The 26,196-nt window shown below is 41.8% G+C and overlaps 1 protein-coding gene across 1 annotated transcript in view; it reads left to right on the forward strand.

Annotated features, from left to right (window-relative positions):
• Positions 1–25,182, forward strand: part of LOC113919171 (mitochondrial intermediate peptidase) — a 175,415-nt gene extending 150,233 nt beyond the window's left edge. The window contains exons 18-19 of the mRNA XM_027587945.1: positions 2,531–2,604; positions 24,868–25,182. Of these exons, the coding sequence (XP_027443746.1) occupies positions 2,531–2,604; positions 24,868–24,965 (172 nt within the window). The 3' untranslated portion in view covers positions 24,966–25,182. The remainder of the gene's footprint in view (positions 1–2,530; positions 2,605–24,867) is intronic.
• Positions 25,183–26,196: the final 1,014 nt, after the last annotated feature.

Genomic DNA, 26,196 nt, shown 5'->3' on the forward strand with positions numbered 1-26,196 from the left:
GCTCCCCTTCATGGGGTCCACTGACCACCACTTAGCGTTGGCATTGCAGAGCCCTGCCCCACATCGCTCCTCACCGCTTGCCTCCTAGGTGCCCTCCTGAGTGGCCCTGCTCACCATTTCCATCATCAGGATGGGCAGTAGTTAAGAGCCCAATCCGCAGCTGTCATGAACATCATTGTGTGGTGACTCTTGGCCCTGTCCAGAGCGTATTTCATCGAGTTATCTGGTGACCGTGTGAGCCTTTAATGATTCTGTGAGGGAATCTGGGTTGGTTGATTTAGCTAGGGACACATGATGCCCACCCCCTTCCCCACAATGGAGGTAGCCATGCACAGTGGTGGGCTGGAGAAGGAGAGAAGGAGGGAGAGTGGGCTCTGGGATGGGCAGCCCTGCATCCCCAGGATCTCAGTAAGCTCCACCCCATAGGAGAAGCACAGGATTGCCCCTGTGTGAGCCTCCTCCCGATTCTCACAGGCTTCCCTGCAACACCAGGAACCTCGGGGAAGTCGAGTTCTGGTCTCATGGAGTCCTTAGAAGGAGCTTCCTTTGAAAGCAAACCACTAATTATGATCTTGTCTAATACTCATTTAAAGCATTTTATCTCCTTACCACACAAACACATCTCCAGATACCTCTCAGGCAGCCATGGATATTTATGTAGTATCTTTACCGCTTTTATGTGGTTTAAAATTAATGACACCTTGGATTTTTAGAGTGCCCTAAAGTTTCCATATGGCCCGTTATTTTACATTGATGGCAACCTTGGCAGAGCAGGTACTGCTTGTGAGGGGAAACTGAGGCTCGGAGGGGACAAGCGGTTTGCCCAAGGCTTCCCAGTGAAGACTGGAGTAAGATTAGAAGGCAGGTCTGCTAATTCCTAGCCCCTTCTCCCTCTCTGACTCCTGCCCGGCCCCCAGCTTTTCATGCAGTTGGATGTAGGTTTGGATTTTCTTAGCATTTAATAATCACATTCAGTTCCAAAGCCTTTTGAGCTTGAATCTGATGTAATAGAATTTTTAAATGTTTTACAGCTTGGTACCCACATGTTATTTTGTCTTCCGCCCTTTGCACACTGCAGACATTTGGTCTGCTTTTCAGATTTTATTATTTTCAAAGGACCTAAAGCCAAAACTGACTATAATAAATCAGTTTGGGGGATTATGATTCTTTACTGGAGATTTCTATAAACTAGGCAAAATATTATCTTACTTAAACGAACTGCACTTTACTAGAAAACCGCATACTATTAAATACATATATTTCCAAGCATTTATATCTTGTTTATATGTGCATTCTTGCCTAGACATGTAGTTTGCCATACTTTTATAGACGTGTAAAAGTAAGCTAGTAAAATACTCACTGGACTAGAAAATTTCTAACCTATGTCAAAAGATCCTTTTTGATCCCACTTCTGAAAAATCACCAGACTGGAAGCCTCACCAGAAAGCCGGGCAGCATAGACCTGAGGCACACCGAGAACCAGAGGCCTGAGAGCAGGAGTCTGCCCAAGGGGAGGGGAGCTACAGACGGGCTGGCAGGAGATCCAGCCCTCCAGGCCGGGGGTCGTGCGGGGCCTTTCAGCCACCCCATCCCCTCCCTGGGTGGGCCCAGCCTTCTGTCTGTGTTTGCTAATTCATGACACACTTTGCCTTGGCATCCACGTAGTGTTTGATCTCAACATATTTTTGATACTGTAATACTTAAAAAATTCTGATTAGAAACCAGGTTCGCAAAATTGCCCATACATAAAGATGCTCCAGAAATAGTGGGATGAAAACAGCATCATTTATGTAACTTATGTCATCATGGTGCGTAGTCATCTGGCATAAAAGGAATTACATTTTCCATAAAATACAAAAGTAACACTAAATAGCTTGTGTCCAGGTGCCGTTAAGTTGGAGAATTTCTATCTGTAAAAGTTCTCCAAAATCTGCCTGCAGGGGTTATTATAGACAGTGTTCCCTATAGAACCCAGCAGACAAAGTGCATCAGAAGATGCAGATGGGCTGTTCCTTCCTTTGCCTTCCCCATCAGGGGACTCAAGAGTGAGTTTCCCGTGCCATCAGTTACCCTTAGCTGAGCTCCCCCTCTCCGGGTGTAATTAAGCTTCTCCTGCCAGCTTTGTCCCCTTCACTTTTATTTCACAGTGTTATTTTTCTCTCTCTGTTTCATCTCAGCAGAAATAATTCCAAATCGCACTTGAAGATAATCCCAAAGGTGATAGACAGTGGGATGCCTTTTGCTTATGTAATACCTCAACTAAGTAATCCTTTCTTCGAAGAGAGATTGCTTGCTATGACACAGGAAGCTGAAAATACAGTTCTCCTTTTACAGTAAATCTGTCATACCTGGTTTTACTTAATTAGAATAATTTAAAAATTGGAATTAGAGTTTTAGAAGCAAGAAAATAGACGGCTGAATTGTGCTGTGGTGGCAGCTTTTCTGAATATGATGTCAGCGTGGCTTCATTTTGAGAAACTAGGACAAGTGTGACCTGGGGCTATAACAGAGTGTTCTCTCCCCCCCGCAGGGCGGCAGGGGAGCGCTATCGCAGGGAGATGCTAGCTCACGGCGGGGGCAAGGAGCCCATGCTCATGGTGCAAGGTAAAACAAAACAAGGAGTGGTAACTTGTCCGTCATCCTTTTTTTAAAAAGGTTTTATGGGTTATATACATTTTTTAATTATTGAAGTATAGTTGACATACAATGTTGTATTAGTTTTGAGTGTACAATATAGTGATTAGACAGGTCTGTACATTACGCCACGTAGTAGTGTAGCTACCATCTGTCACCAAACACTGTTATTACAATATTATTGACTATATTCCTGATGATGTGCTTTTCATCTCCGTGACTTATTTATTTTATAACTGGCAGTTTGTACCTCAATCCCCTCCATCTATTTCGCCCTTCCCCTCACTGCCCTCCTGTTTTATGGGTTTTAGTTACTACAATTTATTTAGATGCTGGCATAAAATTGCACGTTTTAACTTTTGTAAAATGTTACTGACACTCTAATAGGAAATTTGTAAATTTGTCATAAATTATCAGAAAATTTGCCTGTAGGTTTTAACAGGTCACAGTGTATTTCTTTAGCCTAAAGAACTCATTTATTTCTTTCTCCAAAACTTTAGCTAGACCTTTGCTAGAAATTCCAAGGCATTGAGCTGGATTTTTTACCCATTGAAAAATTAGAACCTAATTAAATCTTCTCTTTCAGGTACCACAGTGCTTGTTTTCCTATGTAATATGGGGGGTTAATTTTTTCATTTAAGTATTTTCACTGAAAATTTAATTGTAAATGGAAGGGACCATCATGATTTTTCATAAAATGTTCTCAGGAATCTTTTAAGGAAGATGTGGATATTATTGGATATTCTCAATATATCAACAGTTATATTTGTGGCTGACCCTCCAACTAGCTGATAAAAATTGCTTTTAGGAAGTACATCTCGTATTGGAGAAGTAGGGTAGTAATGGGTCTGACATGTTTCCTTGCCTACATCTGTTCAATCTAATACTCTTGCCCATTTTCACAGAGCTCCTTCCCTTCAGCTGTTGGTTTACTCAGCTTGTCCGTGTTTAGTGCTCATAGGTGCCAGGCACTGTTGTGGCGCCACGCTGTGCTGAGGGCAGGAGTGAAAGACTATGTACATAGACTAACACCCCCTTCTTGTGGAACTTGCATTTTGTCAACTTGGCCATGAGGGGGCGCTCTTCCAGGCACAGTCTACCCAGTGCCACAGTATGTTTAGAAAACAAATCAGCCGGGCCAGAGGGCCTACAGTTTCATGTAGCCTGGCCCAACCAAGATGACAGAAGCCCCCCACAACACTTTGGTCTCCCATTAGTACACTGTGCCTCCGAGTTGTCCTCCTGAGATGCAGAAGGCCTGGCAGTGGTGCCTCAGTTCCCACTCACACCTTAATGGCTCTTCCTGAACTCCTCTACATCCAGGGAAAGGTTTTACATGGTTTACACGCTTGATTAATTTAATCTCCTAGCACCACCCCTATGAGGTAGGAAGGATCACTATTCCCATTTTACAGATGCTGCAACAGGTTAGGTCCTTGACCCATGTTAGAGGCAGTGATTAGGTCAGTCAGGATTTGAACCTGTGACTTGTGGTTGCGGAGATTATGCTCTTCAGCAGTCTGTGCTGTTTCATGTGTTTGCAGAACAGGACGCTGGGGTAAGGGTCTCTTACGGACCCACATAAAAGGAAGATTCCTCGGCTCATACTAATAAACCACTGAGAGTACACATAGTGTATTTCTCAGCTGGTAGTTTCTGGTCCGTCACAGAAAGCCCACTGTGAGTCAAGAAGGGATGCTGCAATTTGCTTCCTCCTGTAGGTTTTCTGTTATGTATACTCTCCCAGTAGCCATGCTTAGCTTTTCCTCTTTGAGACCAGGCTCTAAACACTGTCTGCACATAAATATTAGCTTACATATGGTTCCCTCAAAAGAAAAAAAAATCAAATCCTTTTCTATGTTTGTCCTTTGGCTGGTGTACTTTTCTACACACTTCCAAGAATGTTGTAACAAACCTCTCAAAATTCTGTTCTTTATATGAAACATCATTGTGTTAAGAAACTTAATATTTTCCACACTGAAATTTGCACACTGGGGAGAGAAAAACAAGACTATGGTTCAAGCCAGGGATGATAAAATATTCAGATTCCAGTTAACACCAATAATAGAATGGTTCTGCTTTTAAACTTTTAATATTTTTCTTAATGTTCTGTCAGATTTCATTAATTCACATGATTTGTTACATGTCAAGGATGAATGGGGGACATGCAGAGAAGTTTATGACTGGTGTCACTTTATAGGGCTGGGTTTGTAAGACAAGACCAGCAGTGGCTTCTCATTTTCTTGTAGGCAGCCAGCCTCTACCCCCAAACAGGAATGTCCTTAGGGAATGGCTCTTAGCCAAACCCTGGGGTATCCCGAGGAGTAGTGACTGGTGAAATTACTAAGAGTTGTGATATAAAAACTTAAACAATCTAGTAGGTGTTACTCTTGTATGAAAATATAATTTTTTATAGGTGTTTGTATATGTTACTTAACTACTTACTAGGTAAATAGCAAGAGTTATAGAGTTATATTAAGTAGCAAACGATAAAGAAAGAACACCTCCCTTCAAACTATGTGCCTCCCTGACCAAATGACAACTTTATTAACCTACTACTTTAAGACTTATGTTGCAAATGAATTCCAGGCCATTCCTTTAGCGTCAGAATACCTCTGCCTTGTACTCATCATCTTTGAACGATACATATTCAAAGAAATCAAATATGCCATGCTTTTGATCTTTGAATAATAAAGATGACACAGGTGACCTGTTTTTAGAATGAGTCGTCATTATCTCCGAGTCCCTGGATCTTTTCTGGCTCCACCAACAGATGAGCCAACTTGTGGTCAAAAGCTGGTCTGAAGGATGTGGCGGAGAATGGGGGCATTCCTCTTTCTTTTCTCCCTCTGTTTGCTCCACAATCATCAGTTAAAGTCTCCTGCCACATAGCCACGTCTGTGTGCTGACCCCGGCTCTGCACCGAGGGAGCCCCGTGGAGCAAGCCTAGTCATGGTCAGAGTCTGTATTTTCCTCTCAGCATTCTAAACACCATTTGAAAACAACAGTGGTTGCATAGTAGTTCAAACAGTTCCCCTCCTGGGGGAAGAGAGGTCACATGGTACAGCCGACCAGGATCCAGCCTTCCTAGCTCTGCTACTTCTTGAGAAAGTCACTCACACCCTCTCTCTGGGAGAGAAGGTGTGATTTGACGTCACAACTTGACTTCCTTCTAATGTGCTTGTCCTCAGCGCCTGTCTCAGTCCCCCTGCGTAGGGCATGTGTGTGTCGCCCAAGTGATAAAACAGATGCAGTAGAAGGAGCATTACAGATTGAAGTTATGTCCTTATCTGCTTTTAAACACATTCATGGCACATGTAAAGAAATATGTTATAAGCACAATATTCGTTTACTTAACACCCCCCCAGCCCCCCGCTCAACAATTTGGCAATACTTGACCGAAACTGGCTTTCTTCATGCCAAGAATTCTGGGGTGAGGTTGAACTCTTTGTATTCAGTTGCCCCTGTTGAGTTTTTCTGCTCTTTATTTCATACGCCACCCGCCAGGGTTTTTTGGTTTATATTAAGTATCACATTTCTGAGTCATAAAAGAACTTAAAGTTTTTGCTTAAAAGAAACAACGATGATATGGTATTTTCATTCATTTTGCTATTTTTAAAGGTGTATACTAGGATACTTTTAAGTGTCCCGTGGTGGACATGATCCAAAGTCCAGTTTCTATTACAATCATTTCAGAAAATGTATGGTTTTCAAGAAGACAAACATGCAGTAAGGTTTGTGAGTAGCAGGGGAGTAATATTTTACACCCACTGGGAAGCAGAGTTGTTTCTTACTACACCAAATACAAGAGTAGAATGATGTGACTATTGGCGATAGAAGTTAGATGATTTCAGCAGTTTGTGAAGGACGGATGAATTACTCATGCGGATCTTCCTTTGTAAACCATTTTTTTGTGTGTTTTATGTCCTCTAAAAGTTTGGGCAAATGGCCCTTGTTGAGTTTTTAGGTTCAGATTTATCTTTTAGGTAATCAGAACAAAACTAACATTTTGAGAAGCTGCTACATGCCAGGTGCCTTCTGCTATGCTACCTAATTTAGTCCCCATACGTAGGTCACATGGCCCCCATTTTCACAGATAATGAAACTTAGTCAAAGTTCATTCTCTTTCTGTGCCGCCTCTCCTCCTGACTCCCACGCCTTTCTCAGCTGATCTCTTAATTCTATCTTGAGATCGAGCTGGTCTTTAGAACATGGGAGATGTCAGTGACATGAGCTCTGAGGCCTTCATGATCCCCCAAAGCCTGAGGTTTATTGTTTTTAATGTCACATCCTAACTATTCCCATTGATATTGGAGAGGCCTGCCCGACATCCACTGATCAGCAATAAAATTTTCCTTAATCTGTTTTTGTAGGAGCTCCTTTAGACTTTTGTGGTAAAGCTATCAACTTAGTTTATAATCATTTTTAGTCATGGTGGTTCCAAGAGAAAGATTCTCACCACAGCCAAATAAGCATGATGCCCAGTGAAGTTTCATGTTTCTGCCTCTGGTTATAGCATTCCTTGTACTCTAGCCGTCAACCTTTGCACAAAGAATTTTGTGGGGGGAAGGAAAGGTTAAAGTCCATGACTTTCACATTCCAGGAGGATATTTCCAACACTAAACAACTTTACTTCTGTGCTTGTTTCCAGAAAAGAAACTCTCAGCTTCATTTTTATGTTTCTGGGGCCAAAAGCAGTATGCAAGTAGAATACAAAGTAATAACTGGACAGAGTTTTTAAAAAGACCAAACATCAGATAAGACTAAAAGAAATAGTAGATAAATGAGTTCATTCTCAGTGGAACTCCCTTCAGTTTTCCTGTGTTGCCGAACTGACTCACGAAACCAAAGTCTAGAAGCCCACAGGGCCTTACCTTAAGCTGATTAAAATCATAATACCTTACATTTCTGCAGAGCTTTATGGTTTTCAGAACATGTTCATTTTTGCTATAATTATCCTATATCATCTATTCTAACTTATTACATATTATTTTTCTCCAAGAAATAAACTAGAGGATTGTGGTTTATATTCCAGGAATCATCCCTGTTGTACCTCAGGGAGCTGAATACAATCAATAGTATAACTACTCTTTTCTTTAAAAACCTTCTCGGTCCTAGTAGCAGTGAGCACACCCAGTACTTGGATCTTGGTTTCACACCTTTCTCCACTAAAAGGAACCAGGGCTCCTCTAAACAGTCACTGCGTATGCTTTTTGACAATTGGGAAAATCAATCAAGCTAGTGTTGAACAATGACTGTTTATGTAGCTTTCTTACTTTTAAACATCAGCTGTACCTCTGCCGACAGGACTTCCTGCTCCTTGCCTGCTGTCATGTTCAGACTGTACAAATAACACCAAAAGTAAAGCCCCATGCTAAGCACATTTGGCCTATTAGGTTAGTAATCAGGTTATTAAAAAATAAGTAAATAAAAGTATCAATGCTCATTACCCAAAGACACTGCATCAACAAGACATCAATCTTTTCAAGCAGACAGGATATTTTGAGTCCATTTAATACTTGTGTCATCCTGTCAATGAGAGCTGTCTCAAAGTGGGATGAATTTGCCTTGTGACAAAGTGGGTTTCCCATCATTCCAACTGTCTGGGAAGAAGGGCTTCAGGAAGCTAATCAGTACCAGGTCCCTTCGGTAACTCTGGAATCGAAACACTAGCTTGACTGATTTTCCCAATTGTCAAAAAGCATACGCAGTGACTTCAAGAGAAAAGGCAATTTCCATTGGTTTATGGCGCTCAGAATTGGTTGTAGTTATTACTTGCAGTTTTAAAACATGCAGTTAACATTTAATCGTGTCATCTGGTTAATCCCTAAATGTTGCCACGTACGGCACAAAGCTGGCAGGCCTAACACCATATGAGGATAATAAACATGTCAGACAAGCAAAAAAAAGACATGCACGCAGTCTTTGGGTGGTTATTCCTGAGTTTGTTTGTTTTTTAAATATGCCTCTTTGCTCTTTGTTTTTTAATTAAGTGGGATTTTCAAGGGAGGGATGAACAGAGGACAGGTTCTGCCTGACTTAGCCAACATCTGTCCCCTCTGGGCGTGTATGCCCTGTGGCATACAAGTGCCCACCCCGGAGTGTATTTTACATTTGTGACTTGTGAGGCAGCCCCTCGGATATATTAAATATTAAAAGATAAGATGATTTAAAACTACTAGCATGCCAAGCAGAACTGTGCTGTTCGAGGTAAATCGGATGACTTTGGATGGGCTGCTCAAATGTTTAGAAATAGAAATCATCTTTATTTTGCTCTTGTTCTCGGGCCTGTCCTGTTGCCCTCTGCCTCCTTACTCTGCTTTGGTTTGGTTTTTTCCTAGCACATAGTTACTTCCCGACACAATGTAACCTGTATTATTTCATGTATTGGTTTGTGGTCTGTGCCCTCCAAGAAGCTGTCTGCCCCGTGCCAGGAGGGGCACTGTTCTGAGCACTGCCATATTGCCAGCGCCTGCAATAGGCAGTCAGGAAACATAAAGATGAAAATATACTTACCAGGTGGAATATTTCTTGTGCCATGAAAAACTGGTGATTATCAGAAGAGGTCAGGCTTTTATTCACCTTGTCTGAGAAGTTTTATATCACATAAATACTTCTAAGGGTTTTGGGGGCCCAAATATTTTTGCAAAGCTCTTTTCTAATGTAAAAAATATATACAGTGAACGTGTTCTGTTTTGTCACGTGCTTGTTCACTCTGACTTCGTGGCATTGTGTCTGCCCGGCCATCGGGATGTCCAGTTTGCCTTGGTCCTCCCGCCACCTGTCCTGGCTTCCCCCACCCGCCACGCCCACACCGGGACCCCGGCTTTGCTGGCCTCAATCCGATTCTGGTCCCAGAGCTTCATCAGCAGGTAGAAGGGAGCCAGGGCTCCTCAGTGAACGCCGTCCATTTCGCCACCCAACGTGTTTTGTGTTCTTGGTGGAGCTTTTCCTCTAAACAGCACCTATATTTATGACACTGTATGTAACCAGTGTTCTACAAGGTAGAATAAAATAGATCATTCCTTGTATTCTAGAATTCCTGTAATGCAAGACCAAGTCAGTGTGGTGAATGAATAGTTATTTAAGAAACAGGCATTAAAGTGGAAAATGCTTTCTCTACTATGGGAGGTCAGAGATAAATTCTGCAACTTGATTGATGGCAGTAAGTAGCGGGCTCTGTTAAAGGAGGTGAGGCAACTCTTGGGGCTTCCTTAAAGTAGGACCAACTCTAAACTCTCCCTGGGGTCAAGTGGTCCCGGAGGCCTTGGCCTTCAACACCACCTCTCTCTGACATCTCTTCCTCCTGCCAGCCACCTTGTGTGTGTTGGTTTCCAGGACCATTTGCTTTTAACCACACCACCTTTGCCCAAGACTGAAGGAGCTCTGCTGAATTCTGTCTTTGGTCAAAACCTAACACTTCAATATCCTTAGGTTAGTGACCGGTAGATAATGTGATAGAATAAAAAAGGCATTGTTAGTTGTTGATGATGTTAATTCATTTAAGCTTAGTGAATGTTTATTGAATACTGCTAACCAGGCACTTCAGGGACACAGAAATAAGCAGGAATAATGTAGAGATCCCACATCTATGTGAGAGGTTCCTGTCAGATTTACAAAAGGGAGTCCCTCTGGGAGGTGGAATTGCGGAAAGGTGCCCACTCGGGGGCTTGCAACCTGCACCGGAACACAGGCTGGGGGCCTGCAGGGTTCCTGGGTTTCAGCCACTCCTGCCCCCAGCCAGCCACCTTTGTACTGGGCACAGACTAGACAAGCAGGTGAGGCAGTCCGGAAGGGGGTATGCTGACGGTATAGACCTAAGTAAACATGACAGGATGCTGAGCCTCGGGAAAGCTCTCTACATACCTGTTATGTTAATGGGCACCACATCTGGGACTCTGCAGCCTGATTTCCCCAGATGCTCTAACCAAAATATACCCAGTCTAATCCCAGAGACAGGTAGCTTTTGGTAACAATCAGAGGCACCCACCCTTGGAAGAGCCACTCAGATGCTCTTTGCTTATAAAAATACAAGGTATTTCAATGATACAGATAAACAAAAGAGAAAAGATGTGGGTGTTATAAGTGGAATGCCTTTATGGAAAGAGCAGCAATTTTTTTTTTTTAACTTCTAAATAAATAGCCTTTGGAGCACTGAGAATAAGTAACCTGTGATCAAACACACCAAAAAGATAACTGCATACTACCGTAGTAGAAACTGAGGAGCATTTTGTATAATTTTTACAGTGTAGGGTAATAGAAACTACATGGTGTATTGATTTCTTTACACCAGTAAAAGGAAGTCAGCCTTTACCAGGAAATGACAGATCTTTTTCTTCTGTAAAACTTAACCTGGAAGTATCTACTATCCTTGGATTTTTTTTTTCCTATTTCATTGTCAATGTTCCACTGACTAAATTCAACAACATAATTTTTGCTAGCAAAGAGGATGAAAAGCCTATGGAGAAGTAACTTTTAAACAGAATTTTAACTTTTTTTTTTCAGAATTTTCACTTTTAACCTACATTATGTATAAAATGTATACACATACACACACACACACACACACACACATATACATATATATATATATATATATATATATATATATATGGCACTTTTCATTTCAGTACAATGCCTTGCTTGCGAGTGAGTATTGATTATCAAACAACTGGCCAGAAGGGGTGGGTAGAGAACCCCTTTAGACGAAAGGCCATGGCACTGTGTGTTCACTGGTGCTCAGAGTAGAGCACTTCTTACTAAACCCTGGGTATCACAAGTTCCTCCCCAAATGATTTCAGATAGTCAGCGTGCAGGAAGGAGATTTGCTTTGCAGAAAAGGTCATGGGTCAATGACATAATGGAAGTCACAATGAAAGTGTGTTAGATGCGGACACAGACAGTATCTGTAAGGCATCTAACGTTAATCTGCAATGTGGCCTTATCCCCACTTCACACAGAGGGTAAGTAAAGCCTAGAGAAACTGAGTAACTCTGTGTGCCAAGCTTTTAAATGGACTTGTCAGGATTTGACCCAGGCCATCGTATCTTCAAAGCCCTTGGGATGCCCACTGCATCTGCCGGCTCACGACGCTCCTCCCCTGCCCTTGTGGAGCTATAGACTCTTGATACACTTTTTTGTTGCAGTTCACTTTTGGTGAGTGGTGCTCACTTTGATTGTCTTCTCTGAATCCCGGGGAGCTGTCATTTTCTACTTGCCATGTAGATGTGATGGAGCCCTCTGCCATTTGTGTAGTCATCTGAGACAGCGTCTCTGGAGTTTGGCTTTATTTGAGATATGAGCCTTTTTGTTCCCAAGTAAATAACTTGTAGTAGACTCATTCCAGGAAGGACCTAGCAATTCCACTTTTAGATTATATCAACTGTAACTATGTTCTAAAGGAATGCAGATAATATTCTTTCAGCTCTTTTTGATTGCTTAATGGAAATGTTATAAAATCTACTTTAAAGATGGTCATTATAGATGGTGTTCTTAACATGTGGTTACAAATGTGTGCTTTTGGCAGTGGGCTAAAAACAGGTTAGAAAAGCAGATGTCATTTCCCCAAAGCTCTTGATCTAGATTCTTAGCTTGACACCCCGAGGCATCAAGCTTCGAGTGTGGAGCAAATTAGAAGCCCTAAGTTTCTTAGGCAGGACTGGGTGCCGAGGGACACTGGTGCATTTCCATCTAGCGAGCATACCAATAAAAGACAAAATAATAATAATAGTGGCAGAAATTTAGAGCAGATTTTAGTGGAACAGTTGAAACAGGCATTCGCTAACCAACTCTTGTTTGAAATGCTGCCAGAGAGCATAGAGACAAGAAAATGTCTCTTGGTTTAACTGGATCATTTCCTGAAAGATCGTTTTACAAGATATCTTCCAATGTTTATTTGAGGCTTTTCAACTATCTCTAAGAGAAACTTTTTCCTTTTGATTATTATGTAACGTTACTAATAATGAAACTAGATCAAGGAATGCTCAAGCCAAAACCCAAACTATTAACTTTTACTTAATAGTTCATCTTGACAAAGTTTTTTTTTAAATAGAATAATCCCTTCTTAATCTCAGAGTGTTCACCTCTCAAATAGTTGAATAACATTATCAAGTTCTTTTTCTACCTCATCACACAAGGTAGGGGATGTCAAGTAACACGTGTGTTGTTTTTTAATCTTTCTCCTTACAGAACTAAAGGTATGTTTAGTTTGATTAAGCCGTAGGGTCAGGAGGATGGCTAAACTCCACTTATGTTTTCCCTTCAGTCGGTTTAAAGAAAACAGAGCTTTAAAAAATTCTCAAAATCTTAAATCACACACTCAAAATATTGGAATTCTGGCCCCTTGTTCCCCACTGTCTTCCGTTCCGTGCACATGGTTTTTTCCTTGCTTTTTTCACTTCAGGATAGGAATTTTGTCAAAACACCACAGTGGCCTCACATGCTGATTTTCCTGAGATAACTAGTTGGGTATTGAGCAGTTACGACTAATTTCTACTGCTTTTATATTTCTGGATTTGAGTGGCAGGGCAAGAGTAACAGCAACAGCATGAGAGCAATATGAGTAACTACTTCTAGAAACATCCGTGCAGTGTGTTTGCTGTCCCAGATGCTGTGCTCAGCTCGCCGCCCTGCTCGGCAGGGTCCTGCGGCTCTTACTGCCCAGGGTTACACCGGAGCAACGGAACCATAACTCACATTCAGGGTGCGCTGGTTATCTCTTAAACTTACTTTTCAGCTTATACCAGGAAGCTTTGGCTTTAGAAAAGGTTGTGTGCATCTTCTGCCATATTTTCCTGCTTGTTCTTTTACAGTGTTTGGCACCTGAGTTGCTTGTCACAAATACACTGATGCTCAAGGAAGATACCGTTGGGTTCCCAAAGCAAGCTCTCCCGGGGACAGATGTTGGCATATGCTAACTAGCATTGATAAGCTATCAACTGGCTTACATGTCCTAAAGTAGTTCTCTAGCAAAATCAGGTTTGTTGAGTGAGAACGTGTGCATGCCCAGCAAGGTGGGGTATTTTACAGCACACTCATTGGCAGCAACCTTCCTGTCTGGCATGGCGTAACAGGAACAAATGAGGAAAGCATGTCATGGAACCGGACTTAGAATTTAGTGGCTCCAGGATTATGACATAGTTTCAGTAATAGAGGTAAATGGCAACTGGGAATAATAGCCAAGTGAATAGAATCCCTAATCTTTGGCTTGTTTGCATATTTACTCAACGTGGCCTCAGAAGTAGCTGAGAGGTTTTTGGAAGAAAGAAATGGAAGAGAAAGGAGCACCTGCGTTCTCAAGGCTCAGACCTCCCTTTTGTAAATGCACTGATTTTTGAAGAGGGTGTGTATGTGTTTAATGTGTGGGTGTGTTTGTTTAAGGAAGACATGGAGCTTCAAAAGGCAAACTGTTTTGTAACCCAGAAATGTAATTGTAAATGGAGTTATTACATCTGACGATGAAGTTAAAATAAACCAATTTGGAAACAGATCACGTATGTGGGGCTCCACTGGCTGGATCAGCTTCTTTCCCGCAGGAAGCTCTGATGCTCTGTGTCAATCCATTCGGCCACCCTGAGACAGAAGCTTCTATTTTACCGGAGACTGATAGTAACCCAGCCTAGGGGGCAGTCGGGTTTTTTCAGTTCAAAGGAAGAAAGGAATTTCACTTTCTGGCTGATACTGTGGTTTTCCCAGGAACTGATTGTAGATAGTGGGAATCCACCTTTAGAAAAAGGTGTGGGTAACCACAGCCTTGTAGCAGAGAAAAACTTCAAAGTGGAGAAGGTGAGCAATAGAGTTGCCCTAGGCTTGGGAGAGACAGATCTGGAATGAGAGTTCTGATCTCGTAAAATTCACTTTAGACTTTTCAAACTGCCAGGCCAGCCTTTGTACTGTAATTCTTCATCAGGCTGAGCTGCGTTTGGCACATATAATTATTTCAGCGCACAAAAATATAGCCATTTACTCTTATGATGGGTTTTTGGAGCTGGTAGTGGTGTTGGGAATACATCGACATGCCTTTTCACTCATTCCTAGATCTGGAGAGAGGATCTGCCTGTCGGCATATCCCCCTTATTCTTACGTTTGCTAACGGAGGCTGGAGGTGGCAGAGCCGGCTTACCATCTGGGCAAAGCAAAGGCTCTATCTTAGTACTTTGGGACCTCTTCTGCCTTGTTTTTTAAATTGTGGTAAAGTATATATGATAAAAAATTTACCATTTTAACCATTCTTAAGTATGTGTTTCAGTGGCCTTCACAATGTTGTATATTCACAATTCTGTGTAACCATCACTACTGTCCACTTCCAGAACTTTCCCATCATCCCAGTGATCTCTTCTTGATAAACCTTTTCTCACAACTTCTAACAAGGGAGAAAAATAGATCGATTTTAGTTGCATCTTTTGTTTCCTTCTTTTAGCAGATAAACAGTTATCTCCTAAAAAGCAGAGGGAAAAAAGTAAAGCAAACGGTGATTCATTAGCTGGGTAATTAGCTTGTGATTGTGAGTTTGATGATCATATCCTAAATACTTAATCATAGACCAGTGTTTGGGAATTCAGCTTGTGCACATAAATAAATAAAGAAATAAACAACCTCATCCTTTTAACTCACTGAACTGGGAAGTAGATTTTCCTTAAACCTTTGGATCTGATTGTTATTGCTATCAGTTATGGAGCGTTTTCTGTCTTAAATGTGCTATCTTTTTAAATTCTTATAGCAATCTAGCAAAATAGATGACACTTTGCCAATTTTATGATCTTCAAGCATTATATTACACTCTAACATTTTACCTTCATTCAGATTGCTCTTAGCAGAAGTGAGGTATAGGAAGTCAAGTGACTGGTGTAAGGTCTCTTAAGCAGTTGGTTATCTCAGGTAATTGCTCACCAAACCCTTACTCTAACCATCAGGATACAGTACCTTGTTTAGAGGCATTTCAAGTTTTGCTTAGAAAAGGAAGAATTTATCTTTCCTCTCTATTCCCCCTTGGCAACTCTTCAAAGGAAAACTTTTGTGTAGTCAGAAAAGGAGAATTACGTTGAAATTTAAGTTACAAAATGCTATGCCGAACCAGGTAATGTTCTACTCAGCCTAAAATCCTAACCTGCACATTGCCCCTGAGGCTGTTTATCGAACCACATGGTAGTGACTCTGACCAGCAGGCTCTGGTCCCAGTAGGGGGTTCCCAGGACATTTCTTTTTGGGAGCCTATAGCTTTTCTTGGTCCACCAGCCTGACCCTTAAATAAATGACACCTGTAGGTCCTAACTATAAACTTGACTGATATAATTTAAACCAAGTACCAGTGTCTGGAAATGTAAGATTATAATTGGCTTTTAGCTTTGGTTTTTAACAGAACTGCTATTTGCCCCTGGCCATCTTGGGCTCTGAACACCGGGCCAGTCCCATAGATGGCAGGCCTACATCCACCTGGCACCCAAATATGCAATACCCAGGCCTCGGCTTTCCTGGACAGCTTTGGACACACATCCAATCCACAAACTTTCGTTGCACCTTTGAAACCCACAAATGTAAGGGCGATTTTTTCCCCTTGATTCAGCAAGGAAAGAACCAGCTTCAGGAGGACCCAAAAACTACTGAGATGATCCCACCCTGCTTCTTAGCAGACCTCCCATCACACTCCTACCACACCTGGCCAAGATGGTGAGGCAGAGGAATACTTGTGTTTCCCCTTTGGCCTGGAAGACCCTCCTTTCTTCCCCAGTGAACTTGGAGAGAGGAAATCTGACATAAAGCTTGCTGTATATCACTTAGACTTTATGAATCTGAGGAAAGAGAGTCATTTAAATGAAAAAAAAAATTACCTGTTCAAGCTCTGGGTCTAGAAAGTTGATCCTTAATCAAACAAAAATATCAGTGTCCCCAGGCGTCACTAAATCCCTTTTAATAACTTGTGAACTGATCTTTTTATCAACTAGGAATCTTCTTGAAAAAAAATAGAACCAAGCCTGGCTTACCAAAGCAGAATGTTTTGGAACAATATGGAGATGGCCACAAAATCAAAGGAAGAAATCCCAGCAGGGCCCAGAAAGAGCAGCTTCTCACATCTTCAGGGTGCTGGTGCCACGATGGGCCCCTGACTCAATCACTCCCTCCTTTGCACCAATTCTGTACCTTATATACACCTTTGTTCTATATTAACATGATGTATTTCCATGGTTTTCTTTCATGGTATTATTTCATTAAGTAATGAACTGGTCAAGAAGAAATAATGTCCTGCTCATATCTGTGTGCCTGGTGTCTTTAGCACACAGTGCTTGGCACACAGGTACCCAGAACATTTTAATTTTTTATAAATGTTTGAACAGACTTTCCGTCTTTTTTTTTTTTTTTTTTTAAGATCTTATTTGAGAGAGAGAGCATGCACGCATGAGCAGGGGGAGCTGCAGGCAGAGGGAGAAGCAGACTCCCTGCTGAGCAGGAAGCCCACTGAGGAGCTGGATCCCAGGACCCTGAGATCATGACCTGACCTGAGCCAAAGGCAGACGCTTAACGACTGAGCCACCCAGGCACCCAGACTTTCTGTCTTAAATGGAGTAGGGCATGGCTGTGGTTCTGTTTACTGCCATGGTGCATGGAGCTCGGCAGTCAGGGAGGGCGTCCTTTCTGAACCTCTTAAAGGAGGGAGCTAAGTCTATAGGGAGTCGACCTCAGCAACATCCAGCACCTCCCCACTATGATTCACCCTACGGTGACTCCATTTTCAGAATTCATGACATTCTTTTCTTTTTTTTAAAGATTTTATTTATTTATTTGACACAGAGAGAGACAGCGAGAGCAGGAACACAAGCAGGGGGAGTGGGAGAGGGAGAAGCAGGCCTCCCGCTGAGCAGGGAGCCCGATGCGGGGCTCGATCCCAGGACTCTGGGATCATGACCTGAGCGGAAGGCAGATGCTTAACAACTGAGCCACCCAGGTGCCCTCAATTCATGACATTCTTGCCGACCACCAACTCCTTTAGTGACTTCCTGGTCTTTTTCCTGGAGAAGGAGCCCCAGCTGGGCCCTCTGGGCTCCTAGTGATGGAGGTCTGATTACAGTTCTCAAGCTCAGAACAGTCAAAATTGCTACATGGAAGAAACCTCTGAGATGTGTTCCGCGCTGTCCTCACAAGAGAGTCAATAATCGAAAAACACAAAGCCCTGTTTCCCAAGGAGTTGCTAGTAAGCAAAATACACTCTGCTTCCTTTTCTAAAATAAAAACCCTGCTGCCACCCCCTGAAGCACGCCTCCCATCTGGGAGACCGACCTCTCAAGCAAGGCCCGTCACGGTGTCGCGCTCCTCCCACAGCTCCGTGCCTTATGGCAGCTTCCCTTCTGGCCTCCTCCTCCGCCCCTAGACTTTCAGACTATTTTCATGACAAATCCACTTGATCCTTTTAGGTGCTTTTCCAGCCAGCTGTGTCCTCTCTCTTGAGGCTTGGTAATCATAACTTTGAACAGCGTCCCAAACAAATCCTACTTTTGTTTCCTAAGATTGTTTCCCATTTCACTTGAGAAACAAATATTTTTTAGTTTAGTTAAATAGAAAACTAATACAATCTTTCTTGCCCCATACTTTTCAAGTTATGGTTGCCCGTGGAGAGAAACTCGATCTCATTTTCCACTTTAATCAGTTTCCACATGTCCATCTGGGCTGTGGTTCTCACACTTCATCAGGGTCACTGACTGCCGAGCCCACTCCCAGTTCCTGATTTGTTAGGCCTGGGGTTCCAGACCCAACATTTGTATTTCTAGCAGGTTCCCAGGTGATACCTATGATGTTCATCAGAGAACTACATTCTTAGAACCAGTAGGTCATATATTTCTATAAAACAGATTCTTAGTCATTTTTATGTATAGTATATATACTCTATCTTCCTAATAAATAGTTAAATCATCTTTTTGCCCACCTTCAATTGACTTTAGGCACTCTGGTCCACAGTGAGTGAGTGAGTGAGTGAGTGAGTGAGTGAAAGAAAAAACCCTGACAGAGATTTTATTTCTAGTTACTTCAGTCACCCTTCTTTGCTTTCACTAAACTTTGGTCACACTCAGCCACAGTTTTATTGGATTGGGCACCCTTGCTTGGTGTTCAGCAATATAGGAAATGGACCCAAAGAAGAGATAGAACTATTCTACTTCTCTTCCAAGGCTCAAAATAATTCTAATGTTTTTAAGTGCCCCAATCATTTCCCGTATTCTCGAGGTGCTTAGTAAAAGGGGCCAGAACAAGAGTCCATTTCTGCCACGTTGTCTTAGAGCTGTAATTAAACTGCCAACCAGGTGCCCTGTCATGTTCTCAAAGAATTGTATTAGTTGCACATCCGGACAGGCACTCAAGAGGTTAAAGAGTTCCTGCCAAGAAGGTGTTGATATTTAAATGATGGCCTGGTTACATTATGTATTACATATCACAGACTAACAGGGCATGAACTTGCAGCTTTGTACACATACACAACTCATCCTGGAGCTGACAAAATCTGTTCTTGGTAAAAGCATAGAAATAGGCATCGTTGGGAGCCCCTTCAACATGTAAGGGCTTCTGTTTGCAAGGGGTTACCACAGATACTTGGAGGCCACCCAGAAAACATCCTAAAGTGCAGAACTCCTAGCTACTTTTCTCTGCCAGTATCATGCCTACAGCTGCAGGGGCAGCCAAGCGTGGCTGAGCATTGTGCCTGGAGAGGAAGAGCCATTTTCCTGGTCCCAGCCTTTTGAGCAGAGTTTACTCCCCACGTTCTCTGTGCTCTACCTCCGGGGATAGTTCAGTAGTTGTGACTGAGGGTGAAGTGTCCTCAGTAGCACCAAAACCCAGCTGCCCATAAAACAGTGGACATTTTGGCTCTGTGTTCAAGGCAGTAAGGGGACAGTTAATAAGTTGGGTCCATATAGCCATGGGTGGCATCAGGAAGCTATCAGACCCTCCCCCAGCCCCCAGAATATCTCCACACAGGTGGGTTTTGTCATATCCAGGATGCTGATGTTGAAATATGCACCTTTTTAGAATGTGTTGTTTTGCAAAAATCTAGGGCCTGAGGCAGTATAATATATCACAGTGCTCTGGGAGCATGGGCTCTGGCACCTGCCTTCAGGGTTTCAACAAAAAAAGTAAGAGTTCTGGGAGCATGGGCTCTGGCACCTGCCTTCCAGGGTTCAACAAAAAAAGTAAGAGTTATTGATCTCTCTTCGCTCTGTTTTCTTACTTGTGAGATAGGTTCCTCACAGGTGGGTTTTAGCACAGTGCCTTGGCGCACAGTGAATGCTCAGCAGATAACTGCCGTTATCACTTTATTGTTTGTTTTCCCATAAACCCTTTCTAGACCAGCTGTTGGGGGGGGTCAGGTCCTCCTGCCTGGTATCTATCCCTTCTTTATTTCCAGCTTTGTGCCAATAGGCACCATAAAGAAGAGCACATAGTACGATTTGGAAACCCTTACTGCTTCAAGAGTCAATCTTGGAATCCTTTTGATATCATAATTTATTTTAGTGAGGCCCAGCATAATTGCCCTCGTACTTCAAGGTTATGAAACATGCTAGTTTGAGCAGAGCAGTCGAGACGAAAGTGTCCTGGCTTGTACCAACTTTTATTAGCCCATTTGCCTCTCAGGTAAAATGAGGAGAAAAATAAATTAAATCATCATTCTTCAACTACTCATTATATATTCTCTCTTCCTCTGGGATGAGTAGATGAAACTCAACTACCTCTTTTCCTTTTTATGAACTAATATGTACAATGTCCTAATGCAGTTTTGTCTTTCTTACTTTGCTGTCAACACTTTTTGTAGTTGTGCAATTTCAGTCCTTTTGGCAACATCAGTCTGTCTTCCCTCCCTGCCCCCCCCCCCCAAGTTAGGTGACTTCCACAGTGAAATATGTTTGTAAATTCCACCCACTTCTGGACCTAACAGCCCCAAGCTGGCTCCCAGGGGCTCCCAAGAAACTGTGGGTCTAATCATCACCCTTTAAGATCAAGACTTGAAGACAAAGGGGACATCTTTGTCAACTTCTTAAAAAAATCAAAGAGTTCCTGGAATTTTTTTGACCATACACACATATAAAAGCTAATTTCTAACTTGGGGAACTGCCCGAAAACACTGCATTTTTCTTTTAATTCTCTGTGTAGAAGTTAGTTCATGTTGACACTTGCAGAACATTTAAATCTAATTAAAGCAAGGATACCATGACAAGATGCCAAGAGAAGTCTTGCGTCAGGATCTATTCTTTATCCCTTTGGGTCTTGATTTCCTCTTTTGGGGGCCTTCATCTTTAGCGGTCACATGATGTACAAAATTACCAAACCATTTACTGCTGACCAGATTTGACTTAAAAATACCAGGAGTGTGTATGTTTTTAAAAGCTTTTGCTGTGGCCACGATTGCCATTCTCTGAGATGCGGGCATGGTTGAGGATGGGGAATTGGAGAGGGACGTGTGCTAGTTAGGTCCATGTCCTGAGAAGGACAGAGCAAGGTCATATTTATATTGGCAGTTTGTCGAGTTAAAATGAACCACTTCAAAGGGGCAGGAGGCCATGCTTAACTGAATAGGTTGGCTCTAAATAGACAGGTTTTACCTTCTGACAATTCCAGGCATTTAATTTTAAACGACCAGTCATTTATTTATAGAATGTTTCACATACTAAAAGGAAGAGAAGGGTGTAATAGGTTAACACATTTGATTGAAAGCCTTGTTTAAATGTTTTCCCTACAGCTGTTCCCTGCATTAAGAAACTTGGCGTGTAGGAAATCCATGAAACCCGATTTATTAATCAGGTTGCTTCTACTTAAGCAATAACCTGCATCTAAAGATCCAGTGGGAAACGTGCTACCCTAGCAATTATCAAAGACTCAGCATTTCTATCCTTAGTGATACAGCTGAATCAGAGGAAAGGCCTTCTTTCACCCATAGAGATTATTTTACTGTAAAAAGAAAATCGTGTTTTGCACTTTCATATTGTAAATAAAGACAGAGCAATGACATTGTCTTTCAGTAACTGCTCCTTATTTCTCAGATCATTCCTTTTTCTTTTTTCTTTAAGATTATTTATTTATTTATTTGACAGAGAGAGCGAGAGACAGCGAGAGAGGGAATACAAGCAGGGGGCAGTGGGAGAGGGAGAAGTAGGCTTCCCACAGAGCAGGGAGCCTGATGCGGGGCTCAGTCCCAGGACCCTGGGATCATGACCTGGGCCGAAGGCAGACACTTAACGACTGAGCCACCCAAGCGCCTCTCTCAGATCATTCCTGAATAGGGATAGTAGAATTTGAACTTGAATGAGGATGAAACTATTTTGGTCCACAGTTGAAAACATTACAATATTCTTATTGTTCTCAACTACTCCAGGTCTAGTTAGTGGCTTACGAGTATGTGTTTGGAGCTGCTGTTTTTATGTCCGCCACACAAGCCAGTCCTTGGGCAGTTTCCCACATAGTCGCTCTCACTACTGGGAATGACCATGTCTGTGTGTCCCGTCCTGGGCCCACTTCTAAGCTCTCTGTTCTCACTGCCGACTGAGGCCTGGTAGCCTGTACATGGAGCCACTCCCCTGGCACCTAAATGTGACAAGCTATTGGTTTTCTTCCAGCGCTCTGGCTTGGTTACCTTCCCATCCTGGTCACTCTGGTTCCCAACCTTAGAGTCTTCACGAAACATGTCTCCCAGAGCCTCCTCCAGCCTTCCTCCACCCCCCCTAGACCACTTCGTGGTCAGTATACATTCTGCCTTTTCCCACCTTGGGACCTTCCTGTGTGGTCCTCTCCACCTGGAGGGCCCTAATTTGAACCCGAATCTTCTCTATCCTTCAAGTTTCTACTCAGATCCCAACCCTCCACAAAGCCTTCTAAATCTCTCATCAGAAGTCATCTTCCACCCTCTCTCCTCCCACCAATTGCTCTTTGTATGCTATTAACACCCACAGTTGACTTTTCCCCAATGTTTTATGTTTAACATTTTCAGACGTTCAGAAAAGTTGAATGACTAGCACAGTAAACACTCATGTATTTGCCATTTAGATTCTACAGTGAACATTTTGTTGTCTTTGTCACACATCCAGCCATCCATTCCTCCATCAGCCCATCAATCCACCATGTATACGTATTATATATATAATATATGTAATTTTTCAAATCACATGTCAGACGGCAGTACATTTTACCCATTTTTATACGCATACTTGTTTACTTTTTTTTCAAGAGTTCAGCTTTTTCTTTTTTAGATAAAATTTATATACAATGAAATGCATAAATCTTTAATGTAGCATTTAATGAATTCTGATGCAAGTATGCGCCTTAGTAACCAGTCACTATCCAGATATAGAACATTACCATCACACCAGAAAGTTGGCTTGTGTCCCTTCTCAGTTGACTGTCATCTCCACTCCCGAAAGCGTCCACTGTTCTGATATTTTTTCACCACAGATTAGTTGGGCCCACTTTTGGACTTCCTATAAATGAAGTCAAACAGGATATACTCTTCTGTGTAAGACTTTTTGAGATTCATCCATGTTCTTGCATATATCAGTGGGTTGTTCCTTTTTTGTTGCTGAGTGATACTCCATTTAACAATTATACCATGTATGTTTATCCGTATCCTGTTGATAGAAACTTGTATCATTTCCAATTTAGGGTTGTAAAGTCCTTTTTTGTTGACATACCTTCATTTCCCTCAGGTAAATACCTAGGAGGAAATTGCTGGGTCATAGGGTAGGTGTGTGCTTAGTTTTATAAGAAACCACTAGATCTTTTTCTAAAGTGGTTGTACCATTTCACCCTTCCATCACTGATGTGTGACAATGCAGGCTGGCCCACAGCCTTGCCTACATTTGGTCTTTGTAATTTTAGCCATTCTGGTGGGTGTGTTGTATCCTTTTGTGGTTTCAGTTTTCTTTTCCCAGATGACAATGATGTTGTATCTTCTCAGTGCCTGTTAGTTGTGTTTATTTGGTTGCCTTCTTTTGTAAAAGATCTACTCAAATCTTTTGTCCATTTTAATTTTTTTTAATTCTTTTTATGATAAGTTGAAGGAGTCCTTTATATATTTTGTATACCAATCTAATGTGAGATATATATTATGTTGAGTATTTTCTCCCACTCTGTCATTTACCTATTCATTTTCTTCATTGTTTCTTTTAAAGAATAGAAGTTTCTTATTTTGATGAAATCAATATTGCAATTTTTTTCTTTTATGGTTATTACTTTCTTGTCCAAAGGAACCTTTGCCTACCTTGAAGTCACAAAGGTATTTTCTTCTACACGCTTCATAATTTTAGCTTTTACAGTTATTCATATTGTGATGTAGCTTGTTCGTCTTTGACTGACCTGGCCTGATCCTTTCTACACAGCAAATATATTGAATTGCGTTAAAGGTTGAGATTGTAATAAAGGACTCTGGCAATCTTTTAATGTCTCCGTGTTGAAATGAGTTTTATGGGATCCACCCCCAAATTAAATGCCAGTGTATAGAGCCCCGTCCAACCATTTTGAGTTACCATTATCTGCCAAGAATATAGGTCAAGGCAGCAGGTTGATTGCTTGAATATGTGTCTTTGGCTTCTTTGGAGTGAAGAGTAGAGATAGATTTAGCTTTTTACTGAATTGTTAATATGTGCTAGACACGATGCCTCATTGTTTTTCTACTACATCTTCTTGTTTTATCTTGATAGCCACCTTGAATGTTAGATGAGGAAATCTGAGTACCAGAGATGTTAAGTGACCTCCTCATTACTCAATTAGAAAGTTGGAAAGCTAGGAGTTCTCCAAAATAGGAAAATCTGGAGGAAAGCCAATAATTTGATTCTGATACAAGATTTCCACAAAAGAATAACATTTGATTGATTTTAAAGTGTATGAAACTAGATAATAAAACTTGATAAACAACTAAACATATTAAGTTCTGAACCAGCGCACTCAAAGATAACTAAAAATTCAGCCTAACATCACTCTAAGTATATAGTAATATCTGCAATATAAAAACTCTTGGGACACGAATTTGGTCCTAAATCTCTATGTTAACTGCTGACTAGATAGTAAGAATATATTCAAATCATAAGTAGTCTCAGGGTCCACCCACTGCCCAAGAATTATTTTCACTCATGACTTTTTGTAACGTTTACATAAGCAGGTCATACAAGCTCTCATTTCAGAAAGCCAGAATGTTCCCCTCGTGTATAGTGTCTTTGTCCCTCTTTATTGTCTGCAGGTGGATGTGTTGGCTGATCTTTTCTTTGTTCGCAGGTATGCTTCAGAAGTGTCCTTCTATCGATGACTTTGTAAGTGCCCTTGTTTCCGACTTGGATCTGGACTTCGAAACTTTCCTCATGGATTCTGAATGATGGAAGCACCTTGGCTCTTTTAAATCAAGGTCCTGTAGATATGAACTTTGTTGTAAATGCTACAGCTGTGAACACTCGTTTCTGATTTCAGTATTCACTTCTGTAATAACTTCTGAAAACCCTTAAACTGATGGAACTTGGAATAAATAATTTGTTTTAATTATGCTGGCTTTTAGCCTGTTTGGCAGATTTTTTGAACATATGGAAATCTACTCAGGTAATAAAAACTAGAGCCTAGTGTTGTTAAATTCAAGGTATGGGCACTTCCTTAAGCCAACCAGTCTCCTGTTGAACTTTTCCCCTTGTATCGATCTCTAATTGGTTAAATTAGAGACTTAATTAAAAGCAAACTTATTTTAGTTTGAAACAGTCTTTGGGAGAGTTACACAGTGTAGTTCTTTTGAATGATTACCATTGGAAAATGCACTTGGAGCAAGTATGGTTTCCACAGTACTTACAGTTGACTGCACTGGTTTGCTCTGAGTGCTTAGGCTATACAGATGGACTCAGAACAGAGAGGACTTGAACTTGTGTTTTTCTGGCTTGATTATGAATGTACAAAGATAAGTGCAATTACCAAGTGATGTGCCAAGATCCAGCATAAATGAGGAAAGGGGGATTCAGACCGTGTCTGGCTTCATCCTGAACCCATCTGCTTTACATTCTTGCATATTGTATCACTGTGTGTTAATAATAGAAAAGAAATTCTTCAGTGGGGTTTTTCCACCATCAAAGTCAAGAATTTAATTATAGACTTGAGCTTAAAATGACATCTGCTAGCAGCCTCTTCGACTTCCCACTAAATGACCAAAGATGGTGCAAAAAAGCTAGATTTGAAATCCCCACAACTAGGACACGTGTCCAGCCGATGCACAGGATCTGGAGGCATTTCTACAAGTGCAGAAATAGGTGAAGAAATGTCAGTGACCCAGGCGTGCTGGATCCCCCTGGAAGCAAGGGGGAGACCTTTCATTCTGTCCCCACCTCCTGCTTGCACTGAGAACCCCAAAGTGTGTACTGGCCAGAGAGCTGAGCTGCTGGCCCACCACCTGGGCGGTGCTTTCACCTCAGCCACAGGGCTGCTCCCCATTTGAATTTCTCAATCCAGGAACACTTGGAAACTGCATCTCCCAGAGAATACCTGGGCAAGAAGTAGGGTAGGCCTGGCAGTAGAGCCCCCTCTAAGGGAGGAGAAGCCTTGGGGGGATGATGGCCGCAGGAAGAGCCCCAA

This window comes from Zalophus californianus, chromosome 3, assembly GCF_009762305.2.
Source record: "Zalophus californianus isolate mZalCal1 chromosome 3, mZalCal1.pri.v2, whole genome shotgun sequence".
Classification (NCBI taxonomy): Eukaryota; Metazoa; Chordata; class Mammalia; order Carnivora; family Otariidae; genus Zalophus; species Zalophus californianus.